This window comes from Etheostoma spectabile, chromosome 3 (genome assembly GCF_008692095.1).
Source record: "Etheostoma spectabile isolate EspeVRDwgs_2016 chromosome 3, UIUC_Espe_1.0, whole genome shotgun sequence".
NCBI lineage: Eukaryota > Metazoa > Chordata > Actinopteri > Perciformes > Percidae > Etheostoma > Etheostoma spectabile.
Window position 1 is genome coordinate 28279176 of NC_045735.1, and position 16973 is coordinate 28296148.

Genomic DNA, 16973 nt, shown 5'->3' on the forward strand with positions numbered 1-16973 from the left:
GGGGAGGGGACACGTTCAGCCAGCTGAACTTTCAAGTCACACACCTCCCTCTGCATCAGCACTTTCTCATGGCCCCAACTACTGCCCTCTCTCTGTTGTTGGAGCTGATCGAGGAGAGTGGCCAGCAAGTCCTCTCGGATGATCAGGTGAACTCTCCCCTCAGATTCACATTGGGTGAGCGTCGCCTCGCTGTCCTTCAGCTCACACCGTACTTGTTCTTCAAGTGAACTGAGATAGAAATTGATTTGTTGAATCTCTCTGGAGTTGAATTCCATGTTTTCCAGTGTTTTTTCTCCTGTTGCAATGTGCACCTTTTGATTGTCAAATGACTCTCTGATACAAACTGCAGTCTGAGTGAATGTGTGTCAGAACTAAAGTTGGGCCCCAGTATTCAGTGTGTTGTTATGACAACAACATGTATTCTTATGTTTTCAATCCAAATGGTTATTGATTCTATTCCATTCTATCTTTGATTATATTGTTGCTATGGGACACCAGTTTGTTTATGTTTGAATATACAGTATGAATGTAAGGATTTCTGATGATTACTAAAATATGGCAGAAAGAACACTTTACGAAATATAAAGGAAAAGAAAGGAAAAAGATGAGCAGTACACACAAGTATGCACCAGCTGGAACGTCATTTCTCTAACTCCATTCACCATGTGCGCTCAGCAACTACCTATTATTTAAAATGTGCATTTACCACAATAAAAATAAAATAATAATAATAATATATAGTAGTGCATCAACATAAAATGTTGAAATAGTTGATTGTGAAACAATAAACATGATCTTGCCTTTGATCTACATGCAACAGTGTAGCTAATGGTTTACTTTTACACTGTACACACTAATTGCCTGCTTCATGGCTGGTCATAATTTAAGATTTTGCATAATAGAAATAATCTCTGGTTTTAAGTTAAGGCTTCCCTAGCGGTCTGCTTTATGCCACTGTTGCAGTCAAAAGGTATTTGATTGGCTACATATTGAAACATTTACTAATTACTCTGTAGCCACCAGTGTTGGGCAAGTTACTTTTAAAAAGTTAGTTATAGTTATTAGTTACAAATTCTAAAAGTAATTAAAGTTGCAAACAGCGTTGGACGCTAATGTGCGTGCGTCGGGGCTACTGGCAGATGCCACTACTTGGGACCGTGCATTTGTGTGGCTCTGACACTGCAAATCGTCACCAGTGAAGATGGAACTCCCTACTGAGTTCAATTATACCTCACACAAGACTCTACATCATACAGTACATTATTTGTAAAAGGGGGTGTTTCCGAATCATAGAGCTGGGTCATACCATCACCAATAAAAAAGGAAGTCTCTGCTGAGTTCATTGATACCTCACACAACACTATACCTTTAATGGGTCACCAGTTATGAAAGTGGGTGAGGCTTATGCATAGGGAGCGGTCCAAGGCATCACCAATGAAGAAGGAACTCTGTGCTGAGTTCAATGACACTTCACACAAGACTGTACCTTAAACGGTTCAAATGTTATGGAAGGGTGCGTGGGCTGAGTGAGTGGGCGTGGTTAAAGTATAGCGGGCGGCTCAGTATCACATGTAGACAACACATTCTAAGTTTCATGTAAATCGGATGATGTTTGTCATATAAGGCTGATTTCCTGTTGCCAATTGGTGGCGCTATCTATTCCGCTTTTGATGGCAAAATGTGGAGGAGTTTGTTAAAGTACGACATGTGGAAATGGCCAAACTCACTAATCACTAATAAATCACAAATTTTGAACTCTCAATTCAAAATGGCGGACTTCCTGTTGGGTTTAGGGCATGGCTCCAGTGGAGTTTTATGTCCGTCCTGCCATGCTACATGTGTTTACCAAGTTTCGTGAGTCTACGTTAAACGTACTGCAGGGGCTCAATTTTCTTAATTTTGTAGGGGGCGCTAGCAAGCCATTTTTATGCACCTGTTTCCAAAACCCTTAAAATACATAAATATTCACCAGATTTGATGCAACTGCCAAACTTGGTGAGTTTTTGAATATGTTAAGCCCCTCAAAAAGACAATTAATTTGCCGGAAGAATAATAATTCCTTCAGTTCCAATAGGTGCTTTTCCGCTTTCGGCGCTCGGGCCCTAAAAATGTAGTAACAATGTTTTTACGTCTGTACCCAGGACTTACTCTCCTGTGGTTTGACAATCATTACAGGAGAAATACATGGTATAACTTCAAAATAACCGCTAAAACACTGTAATTGTGATGTTTTAGCTCTGAGGGAACTCTGCAGTCTTTTGTCTCCTCTCATTTCTGTTCTGCCACTGCTTGTTGGCATTGATAGGCTGTCTGTATCCATCCTAGATACTGAAATGTACGTCTCTTTATCTGTAAGGAATTTCAGTCTGTTACATCTGCCTCAAGTGAGAAGGCAATGAAAGAGGAGATTGAGTGAATTGTGGAGACAGCAGGCAAAAGTGAACAGTTTGAGACTGAGCAAGAGATTTTGAAAGGAGAGTAGAGAGTAAGTGGAGTGATGTGGAAAAGTCAGACACCAAACCAGAGAGGAGGAACAGGTACATGTGCCATAGGCGGGTGTAGACAGTGACTGTGCAGAGGGAGAGAAGGATTAATCAGGCTCTCCCCCCTGACTGGGTGCGAGACAGACCACAGCTGCCTTTTGTCCTTCACTCACACCATAATCATCACCCCCAGAGTGTGGCTATTGATTTCATAATGTGTTTGTGGCATTTGTTTGTGTATGTGGCTGTGTATTTAAGTATCATGTACTACTCTGTGCAGCGTATCTGGATCTATGTGCGGATATAATTGCTTATATTGCAATTTATTGATAAGGGTGCATTTTATTATTTTCAAAATACTCAATAAAGAAACCCGAAACAATAATAAATGTATCATTTTAACAAGATCAAGTACTTTACATCCAAAACCTCTCAGATCCCAAGTGGAAAGTGAATCTAAGATGAGAGAGAAAACTGACAATTTTTCATGAAATTCTAAAATATTCTGATATACACATGATCAACAATTGTAATGGTTGTTTAATTTTGACTTCTTTAAGTTAGTCATCTTTGACTATCTATAGATCCTGGGAAAGAAGTCAGGATGGACAATTTATTTTACTTTGATGTCACTCGTAGTTGAGTGTCTCAAACGCTTTTTCTTTATGCGGGATTTTCAAAATATTGTACACATAAAGTTCTGAAAATGTGATATAGGTTGTGGGAATCAGCATTAACTATTTTTAAACTTTTCAAAGTGTCATTTGAAAATGTCTGCACAGAGCTTTACTACATGTACAGTTGACATATTTCTTCATAATGAACGTGGCCTTTGAAGTTTATTCCCCTCGGCTAGTCAAACTAGCAAAGCAGTGTACAATCACCACCTTCTCTGTGATTGAGTTTAAAACAAGCTTTTGAATCACTGCAGATGGTAGGTGTAATGGCACCTTTACCTTCTACTATGTTGTTCAGCAGGTAGGCTATGACATCTGACTTGGGCCTTTTATAGCCACACTATTAGTCTGTATGTGTAAGAACGAATCTGTACCATATGTTAAATGTAAATGTGCTGTATTTATATAGCGCTTTTCCAGTCTTAACAACTGCTCAAAGTGCTTTTACATCTACAGGAAACATTCACCATTCACACACATTCATACACTGTGGCCGGGGCCGCCGTACAAGGTGCCACCTGCTCATCAGATAAACATTCATACAACTCGGGCAACTCGGGGTTCAGTGTCTTGCCCAAGGACACTTCGACAATGACTGCAGGGGCGGGGATCGAACCACCAACCTTCCAATTGGCAGGCAACCGCTCTACCACTGAGCCACAGCCGCCCCCTATGTTGTATGTTGACTTCACTTCACAGCTTTGACAGAAGTGTGTGTATACATGTTTCTGCGGTATGTGATGCTTTGTTGAGGCTCTGATCTTATTCATTCAGGAATTCAGTTATTAACATTTTACAATGCTATAAAAGGTTAGTTTACATCAGTATTGGAGTGAAACAGGTTAATTATGATCAATTAAAGAAAACTCAGTCTTTTTTTTCTATTTTTTCTTCTATTTCTATCTATTCAAGCTATTTATACCTCCTAAAAATAATGAATGTGTCCCTTCATTTGATGATTATAATTATGATTATTATGACATTTTAACAACATATTTACTGTTACAAAGTGCTTTAAAGACAACAACAACTATGCAGTGAGACAATAAAAGCATTTAAAGAAATTATTGTAAGAGTTGATGACATGGGGGATTTAAAAGAGTGTAAGCCTTATCTTAATGAATTAGTCATACTTTGAGATGCATATAGACACCATTATGTTTGCACTTCTTACATTGTGCAGTAAGGCTCATTATATGCCCCCCAAAATCCCTCACCAGATGATGCAAGAATGAAGTGAGCAGAGGCAAGACACAAACTGGGGCCCTATGCCCTCCAGTTGGTCTCCTTACCAGATAAGAATTTGATTGACAACAAAAAGGACATGTAGTAGTAGGAAAACAGACTTTTGCAGCTGTGGGATTTGGCTCGTTAGCAGGGCATTACAAGATTGTCTTGATCGATACCAGCATATCAATGTCAATGTCAATTTTATTTCTATATCAAGTTTATAAAGGAAAGTTATAAAACCGGTGTGTGTTTGTGTGTGTGTTTATATTTACTGCATGTCTGAAATAGTTTTTTTTTCTTACACCAATATAATTTGCCTGATGTCTTATGAGACCTAAGCGACGCACCATGACTCACTAACACATGGTCTCTACACTGAGATAGCTTAAAGTGGTTTCATCTTCTGCTCACTTACCGTCTCTGCCACGTCTTCCTCCCTGCATTCCTGTCTCACTCAACTTTGTCATCTCTCCCCACCTGTCTGTCTTACATACATTTAAGTCTGTATCCACCCAGTGTGCCTTCTGGTCTTTCCCTAGTGGTCTTCCAGAGCCAGTTATGTTATTAAAAAAAGATGGATCCAATCAGCTGTTAATTAAAGAGATAATGGGAGAATAATGACCCAGGCTGAGTGCTCAAGAAGATATGGATGGAGAACCAAAGGGAAGGCAAAGCTTTGAGAAGTGACAGAGAAAGGGTCGGTTGCAAATGAAAAAGTCAAATGATGTGACTCATCTTAGAGAAGAATGAAGGGAGAGCAGGCTGGCCTGTAGCGGAGCAGGTGTAGAGGAGGAGAAAGTGATCGGGAGTAGATGACAGACTGAGATGAAAGTAGATATTGATGAAGTCACTGACAGATGTAACCTGCTGCTCGTCCAGCTGTTACCTAAACCAGAGGACAGTTGTGTAGTTCCTTGTAACAATAGTTTGCGGAAGGCTCTTCCCTATTTCAAGGTGAAAATGTCCCTGTGCAGTGAGGTCTGTAATGAAAGGATTTTGTGAGTGTGGTGTGGAACTGTCATCAACCGCAACACAACAACTTTGGGGTGAACTGCAACGCCGGCAGTGAGCAAGAGCTTATCGGCCAGCATCAGCGGCCGACCCCACTAATGTGTTTGTGGCTCAGTCAAATCTCTGCAGCCAGGCACCCATATCTTATGGAAAGTCTTCCAGGAAGCGTGGAGGTTGTTATTGCAGCAGATTAAGTCCCATGGTTTTATAATGAGATATTCAGCAATCAAATATGGGTTTAATGTTTGGTTATCAACACACCTTTTGCGATGTAGTGTACCCACATCATTTCTTTGGTGCTTTGTGCAGCTCTGTCATTGCACAGACGTACCTTAGCTCTGATTCATACCTACATCACAGGTTGGAAAGACTTTCTGAGTATCAAAAGTAGAAAACTGAGTCATTTTCACAGCACATAGGGATTCATTTTTTCATGCCAGTTGACTAAAATGACCTCAAAAAAGCATTAATTGTGATGAAGTGGACGTGGCTCTATTTATGTTAATTATTAATAGCAGCTGGATGTTGGTGAGGATGTCTGTGTATGTTAATTTAAAAGATTTTAGTTTGAATAAAGCCATTTTTCTGCTAATTTAGTCCACACATCACACACATACATGACAGATTCCTCCAGTGTTTGAAAGTCACAGAGAAATGATGATTGTACCCAAAAACATGAAACCTTCCTATGTTTTCTTTCACTTAAACCTGCTTAAACTTGCTCTCTAATATGATAATAACATCTTCAGTTTGGTTTCTATCAACATCACTCAGACTAATCACTGGTACTTCCTGCCTCAGCACTGATGAGACCTAAAGTACCACTTGCTCTCTCTGTCTTTCTCTTGACAGGTGGAGGAGATCCGGGGTTTTATCGAATCTCTGGCAGAGAAAGTTGAGGAGGTGAAGAGGAAGCACAGCGCCATCCTCGCTTCACCTAACCCAGATGAGAGTAAGGCTGTTTGTCTTTTCTGTTTCTTCTTATTTAATTCCCTCAAACATAATTCTTTCAGGGTAAAGAGCTCAACACACCGGACCCTTCCTAGCTTAGTTTAGTCTTTTGTTCTGGTTTTATCAAATAGTCTAGTAATTGCATCTGTATCCTCTGGTTCTGAAATACCATACAAGTGGCTGACATAAAATGACAAATCTGAATAAATCATGGCTTTTTCCACTGCCCCGACTTTTTCCAGAGGCATTTGAGGAACTTAGGCACTAAACCTATGGAATTATTGGGGCATGGTTGGCAGGGCTAAATATCACTTCATTTACAAAAAGATACTACATACTAGGTGTATCCAGTAGCAATATAAGGATGATGGTTTGACGGGTCAAAGACTTCAAAGACTTCGATGGTTGAGCACGGAAGGGATAGAGAGACCCCGCCCGGAGGAAGCCCGGGGCCCCGTCAGGAGCCAGGCCAGACGGTGGGCTCGTGAGCGAGGTCTGGTGGCCGGGTTTGCCACGGAGCCGGTCGGGCACAGCCCGAACAAGCACGTGGCACCTCTCCCTCAGCCATGGGCCCACACCTGTGGGAGGATCCAAAGGGGTCGGGTGCGTGCTATATGGGGGGCAGCGAAGGGCAGGGGCTTCGACGGACCAGAACCGGGCGGCAGAGGCTGGCTTGGGGACGTGGAATGTCACCTCCTGTGGGGGAAGGAGCCGGAACTTGTGCGGGAGGTGGAGCGCTACCGGTTAGATCTGGTGGGGCTTACCTCTACGCACAGTCTCGGTTCTGGAACCGTTCTCCTGGTAGAGGGTTGGACATCTGTCCTACTCCGGAGTTGCCCATGGTGTGAGGCGCCGGGCGGGTGTGGGGATACTCACAAGCCCCGGCTGAGCGCCGCTGCGTTGGATTTACCCCGGTGGACGAGAGGGTCCCCCTACGCCTGGTGGGTGATGGGGGGGAAAACTCTGACTGTTGTTTGTGCTATGCACCAAACAAAGAGTTCGGAGTATTCGGCCTTCTTGGAGACCTTGAATGGAGTCCTGTATGGGGCTCCAGTAGGGGCTCCATAGTTCTGGGGGGACTTCAATGCACACGTGGGCAATGATGGAGATACTTGGAGAGGCGTGATTGGGAGAAACGGCCTCCCTGATCTAAACCAGAGTGGTTGTCTGTGTTGGACTTCTGTGCTAGTCATGGATTGTCCATCACAAACACCATGTTCGAACATAGGGATGCTATAAGTGTACTTGGTACCAGAGCACCCTAGGCCAAAGGTCAATGATCGATTTATAATCGTTTCATCTGATCTGTGGCCGATGTTTTGGACACTCGGGTGAAGAGAGGGGCAGAGCTGTCAACTGATCACCATCTGGTGGTGAGTTGGGTCAGGGGGTGGGGGAAGACTCTGGACAGACCTGGTAAGCCAAACGGGTAGTGGGGTAAACTGGGAACGTCTGGAGGAGGCCCTGTCCGACGGACTTTCAACTCACACCGGTGGAGCTTTTCGGATCCCTGTGGAGGTTGGGGGCATTGAACCTGAGTGGACAATGTTTAAAGCTTCCATTGCCAAAGCTGCGGCGGCGAGCTGTGGTCTTAGGGTTTAGGTGCCTCAAGGGGCGGTAACCCACGAACACCCTGTGGACACCGGTGGTCAGGGAAGCCGTCCGACTGAAGAAGGAGTCTTTCCGGGATATGTTGTCTCGGAGGACTCCGGAGCAGTTGCGGGTACGACGGGCCGAAGGGCTGCAGCCTCTGCTGTGACAGAGGCAAAGCAGCGGGTGTGGGAGAAGTTTGGAGAAGATAGGGAGAAGGACTTTGGTCGCACCAAGGTGCTTCTGGAAAACCGTTCGCCACCTCAGGAAGGGGAAGCGAGGAATCATCCAAGCTGTATACAGTAAGGGTGGGACTTGTTGACCTCAACTGAGGAGGTAATAGGGCGGTGGAAGGAGCACTTTGAGGAACTCCTAAATCCAGCGACACGCCCTCTTTGGTGGAGGCAGAGCTGGAGGATGATGGGGGATGTCGTCAATTTCCCTGGTGGAAGTCGCTGAGGTAGTCAAACAACTCCACAGCGGCAAAGCCCCAGGGATTGATGGATCCGTCCAGAAATGCTGAAAGTCTGGGTGTGGAGGGGCTGTCTTGGTTGACACGCCTCTTCAACATTGCGTGGAAGTCTGGGGACGGTGCTAAGGAGTGGCAGAAGGGGGTGGTGTTCCCTCTTCAAAAAGGGGGACCAGAGGGTGTGTGCCAATACAGGGGTATCACACTTCTCAGCTCCCTGGTAAAGTCTACTCCAAGGTGCTGGGAAAGAAGGGTTCGGCCAATAGTCGAACCCGGATTGAAGAGGAACAATGCGGATTCCGTCCTGGGTGGAACAACGGATCAGATCTTTCTCTCGCAAGGATCTTGGAGGGGGCCTGGGAGTATGCCCAACCAGTCTACATGTGTTTGTGGATCTGGAGAAGGCGTATGACCAGGTCCCCGGGAGAAATGTGGGAGGTGCTGCGGGAATATGGGGTGAGGGGGTCCCTTCTTAGGGCCATCCAATCTCGTATGACCAAAGCGAGAGCTGTGTCCGGGTTCTCGGCAGTAAGTCGGACTCGTTCCAGGTGAGGGTTGGCCTCCGCCAGGGGCGCTTTGTCACCAATCCTGTTGTAATATTTATGGACAGGATATCGAGGCGTAGTCGGGGCGGGGAGGGGTTGCAGTTCGGTGGGCTCGGGATCTCATCGCTGCTTTTTGCAGATGATGTTGTCCTGATGGCATCATCGGTCTGTGACCTTCAGCACTCACTGGATCGGTTCGCAGCGAGTGTGAAGCGGCTGGGATGAGGATCAGCACCTCTAAATCTGAGGCCATGGTTCTCAGCAGGAAACGATGGAGTGCTTTCTTCGGGTGGGGAGTGAGTCCTTACCCAAGTGAAGGAGTTTAAGTACCTTGGGGTTTTGTTCGCGAGTGAGGGGACTATGGAGCGTGAGATGGTCGGGAGAATCGGCCAGCCGGTGCGGTTTACATTCCATTTATCGCACCGTTGTGACGAAAAAGAGAGCTGAGCCAGAAGGCAAAGCTCTCGATCTACCGGGCAATTTTCGTCTCTACCCTCACCTATGGTCATGAAGGGGGTCATGACAGAAAGAACGAGATCCAGGTACAAGAGGCCGAAATGGGTTTCCTCAGGAGGGTGGCTGGCGTCTCCCTTAGAGATAGGGTGAGAAGCTCAGTCATCCGAGAGGAGCTCGGAGGAGAGCCGCTGCTCCGTCGCGTCGAAAGGAGCACAGTTGAAGGTGGTTCGGGCATCTGGTAAGGATGCCTCCTGGGCGCCTCCTAGGGAGGTGTTCCAGGCACGTCCAGCTGGGAGAGGCCTCGGGGAAGACCCAGGGCTAGGTGGAGAGATTATATCTCAACCTGGCTCGGAACGCTCGGGATCCCCCAGTCGGAGCTGGTTGATGTGGCTGGGAAAAGGGAAGTTTGGGCGTCCTAAGGAGTGCTGCCCCCGCGACCCGATACCGGATAAGCGGATGAAGATGGATGGATGGATGGTTTGACGGGTTGAAATTAATAGAGAAACATTATGAATGCAGATGCCTCCCTACATGGAAAAAGAGGTCACTGAATGTTTTACTCATATGGCCTTCACATTCCCCAATGTTTTAGACTGGTCTGTAGTGTTAGGTCTTAATTTTACATTTTCAGAAAAATAAACACTGATTTATTTTAATCCAAAAATGTTAGCCAGGCTAACAATGTTGTGGAGCGAGCAATGAGAAGGGAAGAAGTGCAGTAACCTGTTAATAAATATACAGCAGGGAGGACATTGTCAGTTTTTTTTAACTCCTGATGAGTTAGCAGATGTGAACCCACATCTCAGCTCTCATTTGCTGAGATTTTATGCTACTAGAACTTGTATTGTTACACACGTTCTATTTCGTATAGGCTTCGCCCTCTAAGGGCTACGCTATTGGGTTTATCCCTTTGCGCATGCGCAGTCGTGAAGATTTTCTTTCCCGCCCTAGCGTCCAGCTCGGGCCTCAACTACGTCCGCATTCATACTGCATATATACAGAGCGGACCCGTTGTTCGACTCCCACTTTTCTTCAAAGCTCACGCAGTAGAAGACAAGAAGTTCCAGTGGTGCTCGCGTCTGACCCTCCTGCCAGACCGGCTACATCCTGCCGCCGGCCCTTACCCCCGCTGCGGGACCTGCCTCGGCGCCGTTCTCGCCGGCAGGCTCTCACCCGGCACGCCTCCTGCCAGTTTTGCGCCCGCCTGTCATCTAAAGAGCTAACTGACAGGCGGAAGCTCTTTGTCTTGCCAGGCTTGCGGGGGCAGGAACGGGAGCAAGGCAGACGACAGGAAACAAACGGCGGACACCCTGGATCGCGGCGGGACGGGGTCTTTCGAGAGCATGAGTCCGCTGGCTCGTTCTCTCGGACAGCGCCGCCGTTACCGGTTCTTTTTTTCCCTCCTTACCTTAGGAGGAATTGGGCCTGGAGACGGCGATCGACGCTCCCCACGGAGCTCTCTCGTCTCCGAACGGCCAGGGCACCGCCGAGCGGCCTTCCTTTGCCTCAGACGGCCCCAGCCTCCACCGCCAAAGCTCCCCCCGCTGATCTGCGGGGAGGCAGAGGACGGCGGCAGAGCGGAGAGGCGTAGCACTCCGATGGAGCTGCCAGCCCCCGTCGGGCCTTTTGAGCGGGGATTAAGCTCCGGAGCGCCTCTCACGGCCCACTCTGGCTGCGCTTTACAGAGCTTCGGCCGGGTGGTTTTTCTCCCAGCCTGGGAAACTGAAGGCTCCCGTCTCTCGCTACGCCCCGTTTACCGGGGCTCAAGGGACACGGCTCGGGGTTTCCCAGGGTGGCAGCACAAACAACGTAGCCCACCGATCCTCACCGGATTACGGTGCCACGGTGGCGCGGTCCAGGGTATGGCTTGGCAGACTGGCCCAGTGAAACACCTGGTTCCACATGCCTCAGCTGACCGGGCAGTTTAGACGTAGTTTGGCGTCTGTACGGCCTACGGTCACCCTCCGCAGCAACAGCCGGCACCTGCGGCGGCGGGCTGCACGAGGTCGGAGACCCATGAGAGCGGCCCCACTGGTCCAATCCGCCTCCCGACCACCCAGCAAGCAGAACGACGGTGGCTATGACGGGACGCGGGGATCGTCTGTCTTCGGCTGAGAGTTGGAAACACAACGGCATGTTAGAGGGCCACTACCTCCCATTTAACAGTGTTTTTTTTCCCTCAACCAAACAGCCCTTGTTTGCTCTGAACAACGCGCTGTATATGACAGTCGTTCCCCACACAAGCACACAGGTAACCGCTGCCGCATGCGGAGCGCCACCGCTCCCTCGTTATGCCGGCAGCGGGAATCGCGCCCACCCATTGTGGATGACGCCGCCAATCAACCCCTCCCCACGGCGATGGGCGGGACGGGGACACGTTAAGAGAAAAGAAAGAAAAAGGAGAAGGGCCGAACAGCCCCTGTTGCTCTAAACAAGACGCTGGTATGACAGTCGTCCCCACACAAGCACACACCAAGCCGTCGCCGACAGCGGAAATGAGCGTCCACCCACGGTGGACGACGACGCTTGTCCACCCACCTCCCCACGGCGATGCCGGCGGGGCGGGGGTCGGGTTAACCCAGTGACCGCTCCCGCCCCACACGGCGGCGACCGGCCACTGCCCTTTCGAAAAAGCCCTACCATGGGCTGGGCGAAGCGACGCGATCACTCGTCTCGCCCAGCGGCGGGATGGTCTCTGCGCTCCCTGCCTGCCATGTCGGTGAACAACACTCAGACATGTGCTCGCCCGCTGTCAGAGTGCAGCGCGGCATGGATTGGCTTGACTCACATGGACTCGTGGATGTCAAAGCTGATAACACGGGGTTACACACTCCAGTTCGCCTCCCCCCCCCACCCCCTTTCGCGGGTGTGTTGGAGACGACGGTCTCATCCCTGGCAGAGTCAGACGCAATGACGTCAGAGCTAGAAGGGTTGCTGACGAGCGGAGCTACTTCCCGCGTCACTCCAGGGGAGGAAAACGGGGGTTTTACTCTCGCTATTTCTCACCCCAAAGAAGCAGGAGGACGCGTCCCATGCTCGACCTGTCAAAATTCAACCGGTATGTCCTGGAGCGCCCTTCCACATGCTCACCATCAGGCACGTGTTGGAATGTGTGCGCCACGACAAATGGTTTACACCCGGGATCGAAAGACGCTTACTTTCACATCCAAATCATTCCCAGGCACCGGAAATTCGCGCTTTCTCCTTCCAAGGGACCACTAGCCCCCCGCACCTTTTCCAAGTGCATGGAAACGGCGCTCAGCATCTACGGGAGAGGGGCATAGAGTCTCTTTTATTTGGACGATTGCTCATTCTAGCCCCCTCTCGGGAGCAAGCGGGCTGCACACTATGGAGGTTCTGCAGCACCTGCAAACGCTGGGTTTGCCATAAATTGGAAAGAAGAGCACCCTTGTCCCCGCACAATCGGTAGTTTACCTGGACGTAGACATGAACCCGATCAGCATGAGAGCCAGGCTGTCAGCCAAGCTCAATCAGACCGGCATACTGGGGGAACCCCCAAAGCTGTCTTCCGGGTTCCCCTGGCAGAGTGACATCATATGTGACGGTGTACACAGACGCGGCCTCACTGGCTGGGGGGGAAGTGCGAGTCACAGGTGGTGGGAGGGCCTGGCCTCCTCCCCTTCCTCAACATAAACTGCCTGGAGCTGTCCACGGTGTTGAAGGTGTTGAAACACTTTTCACAGTGGTGACGGGGAGGCATGTTGTAGTACGGGGACAACATCCGGCGGGGGTTCATAAACCGCAGGGCGGCATACGCTCAGCCCGGCTGTTAGAAATAGCAGGCGCCTCCTGCTGTGGGCACAGCCACTGCTGTCTCCCAAGGCAGTGGATATCCCGGGATTTTGAACCGGGCGCCGACTGATGTCGAGGGGGGGCCCTCCCACAACGAGTGGAGATTGAATCCCACTATCGTTCAAACGTTATGGAGCAGGTTCGGGAAGCGGAGGTGGATCTGTTCGCTCACGAGAGAACACACAGTGCACACTGTGGTTTTTCCTTGAGCCGCGGGACAACCCTCCCCTCGGCGTAGACGCCTTCTCCACAAACCTGGCCCAAAACCCCTATATGCTTTTCCCCCGGTCTCGATCCCTCGCCTCCTGGAGCGGGTCCAGGAGGAGGATCTGTTAACTGTTCTGGTGGCACGGAGCGCACGAGCGCTCCTGGTTCCCAACCCTCGTTCAGCTGCTGGTGGCTCCCTGGCAGATTCTGTGGCGGGGAGACGCTCTATCGCAGCTGAACGGTGCGATCTATCATCCCCAGTGATAAATCAGAGACTGTGGGCTGGTTGCTGAGCGGGAGCGCTTACAGAGATTAGGCTTGCCCCCGCGTGGTACGGCCATCCAGGGCTCCAGAGCCCCTCTACCATAGCGGTACGCAGGCGCTGGTCTGCCTTCCAGCGTGGTGCACAGAGAGGGACGCAGATCCCACATCGTGTCCCCTACCTCTCGTGCGACGTACCTACAAACTCTGGTGGATAATGATTGGCTCCGTTACAGTCAAGCATACGCAGCAGCCATCTCATCCTGTCACGAGGTTTCGGTGAGAGGACAGTTTTTGCGATACCTGGTGAAGCGTTCTGAAGGGGTAGGCGTCAAAAACCGGCTGTTCGCCCCCTCGCCCCCAATGGGACCTAGCTCTGGTGCTGCGGGCTCTGGGGAAGCCCCCCTTGAGCCTTTGGCACAGGCTTCGTCAGAATGCTGTCGCTTAAGACAGCACTTTCCTTGCCCTAACGCGGCCAAAAGAGTGAGTGATTATGGACTGTCAGTTCTCCGTCCTGCCTCTCCTTATTAGAGGGGATGGGAGCGCAGCCATTACAGCCAAATCCCTCCTTCACACCGAAGACTTTATCTAGTTTTCGGTCGCGGGGTGTTTTCCCTCGAGGGTTTTTTCCCCCACCTCAAGCTAACGATGGGAGGAGGCTTCCCACCGGTTGTGTCCGGTGCGCGCTCTGTCACAATACTTTTTACGCACGGCAAATATACAGAAAATCGCGAGCTGTTGTGATTATAGAGAACACTCCCAAGGTTCAGCCCTTCAAAACAGCGTCTGTCTCGCGGCTGTGCAAGGCATTACCCCGGTATAGTCGGAAGGGAAAGAGCCCCCCAAGACATTCGGGGTACTCTACGAGGGCTTTGACGGGTCTGCGGTTATTTTAAGGCATGGCAGTAGCCGACATTTGCGCGGCAGCTTCTTGGGCTTCTCGTGCCCTTCATCCGCTTTTATCTGCGAGATATGTCTGAATCTTCCATATCTCATGCGGTTCTGTACAGTCAGTGACGCGTAATGCCGCGCTGAATGTGCTTAAAAAAAAAAAAAAAAAAAATCTGGGGTATTTCTGTGAGCACAGCTCTTATCTATACGTTGTCATAATCATGTTGCATGCATGGAGGTAATCATGTCTCTCCGTTGCATGCGCGACAGGTCAATCACGCTTAACCCCCCCTTAATCATTGTACTACTGAGCATCATATGGGGCCTCATGAACCTTTCCGGCCACGCCATTGGCAGGCAGGCTTTGTCAGAAGAATGACTCTGACTGCCTCTGTACATGTGTGCTGGGGCAATGTGTGTGCATGTTTGGTTGTGGACTTGTGCCGCAGGTGGCATTGACTACATCAGCTTCGCCCTAACCCAATAGCGTAGCCCTTAGAGGGCGAACCTATACGAAATAGAACGTTAGTTACTTTGGAACTCAGATTCTATTAGTATAGGCGTAGCCCTTAAGGTCCGGGCCACCTGCTCCTAGAAACATTAGTTGAGAAAAAGCTGATGTTGGGAGTCGAACAACGGGTCCGCTCGTATATATGCAGTAAATGCGGACGTAGTTGAGGCCCGAGCTGGACGCTAGGCGGGAAAGAAAATCTTCACGACTGCGCATGCGCGAAGGGAAAACCCAATAGCGTAGCCCTTAGAGGGCTACGCCTATACTAATAGAATCTGGAGTTACCAAAGTAACTAACGTTGCTGTTTTTTGCCGGTAAAATGTCCTTGCATTTCTTCTAACTGGAATCTTCCTGAAGGCAAATATTTTCTGCTGCATTGAACGGAGCTGAGTGGCTCGATGCAGGTGCTCGATCAGCCATGTTTTTTAAATTTGAATAAATTCTTAATTTATGCAGAAGTCGTGACAAATTACCCCTACTGAGGCAGCTTTGTGCAACAACTGAATTTAAATGTCTCACTGAAGTCTGAGCAATAGTTAAAGTCTATCTTTGTGAAACTGGCCCCCACCACCATCACACCAAACCAGAGACCACATTGCGATGGGATTTCCCATGGCGTAATGCCACCTTCGGCCAGTGGGCCTACTTCCTATCCCCCTACTTCTGGCAGCCTTATTCGGACCACACACATTTTCAAACGTGGCCTTCATTTTGATCTACACAACACATCTGTAAAGTTTCGTGACTGCATTTGGCACGGTTGGGATGCTATCGCGCTGACAAAATTTGTCTGCAGACAGAGATAGAAACACCTGACATAGAAGTCATAACCGCCTATGTGGTAGTTTCTGCTAGAGTATGTGTCTCCAGGATCCCATTTTGCCTTAATGACACACACACACACACACACACACACACACACACACACACACACACACACACACAGACTCACAAGGTGAAAATGATACCAGCATCGCGAGTAATGAGGCTTTTCATACAGTGCTCTTGTATTATTAAGATGCTCCTAGCCAAATAATCCAGAACAGAAATCGAAAAGATTATGACTTTTTCAAATCTTTTTTTCAAACGTGTCACCCATGCAGTGGCATTTTTATATCTAAAAAAAATGGTGGGGCACAATTGTAAAAGATGGGCTACATGATCAACATGCAGACCAGCACCACGTACAATGCACATTGCATTGTGTGCAACTCTACCGCAAACACAGGAGAACGCAGTCTGAGGCAGCAGGGCAGGGGCAGAATGTGAAATTAAATCCTACCACAATTTATATGCAATTTAGGAAGATGTTATATTCAAAGAAGACAATAAATAATAGACGATAATTATTTGGCTGTGCCCCACCTGCCCATAATGACCAGTCACCACTGCACCCATGTGTATTTCCCAACTGTGAAATCTTTGTCAATTCATTTGTTGATTCAAACATCGAAGATAGGGCTGTTTAATTAATTAATTTTTAATCGTGATCACGATTTAAGCTCCTAACGATCCCAAAAATAGAGTAATTGAGAAAAACAATTATTTTGCATATTGCGTTTTGCAAGTCAACTCTTATTTTGTCCTGTGTTCTTAATGGACAGAAAACATCTCAAAAAGGAAAAGTATTAGAGCGAAATGTCACAGTACAAGATGTTTTCACTGTTGATTTGTTTAAGCCTTGCGTTGTCTTCCCGTCAAAATAGAAAAATCAACACTTTAGTTGAGGCTTTTAATCAACGTTTTTACGTTTTTCTTATGTTTTTGTCACTTTTGATGTTTTTTTTCAATACTTGTCACTTTTTTTGATGTAACACTAACTTAATAAATTTACTTTCAAAGTTATTTTTGGAATTTATGGTCAATAAACCTAATTT

General features: G+C 48.3%; 1 protein-coding gene across 4 annotated transcripts in view; it reads left to right on the top strand.

The window, feature by feature from the left end:
* stx1a (syntaxin 1A (brain)) overlaps window positions 1–16973 on the top strand; it is a 70417-nt gene that overhangs the window by 20914 nt on the left and 32530 nt on the right. For all 4 annotated transcript variants that reach the window (XM_032504567.1, XM_032504568.1, XM_032504563.1 and 1 more), the window contains exon 3: window positions 6254–6353. In XM_032504567.1, coding sequence (XP_032360458.1) covers window positions 6254–6353 — 100 coding nt within the window. The remainder of the gene's footprint in view (window positions 1–6253; window positions 6354–16973) is intronic.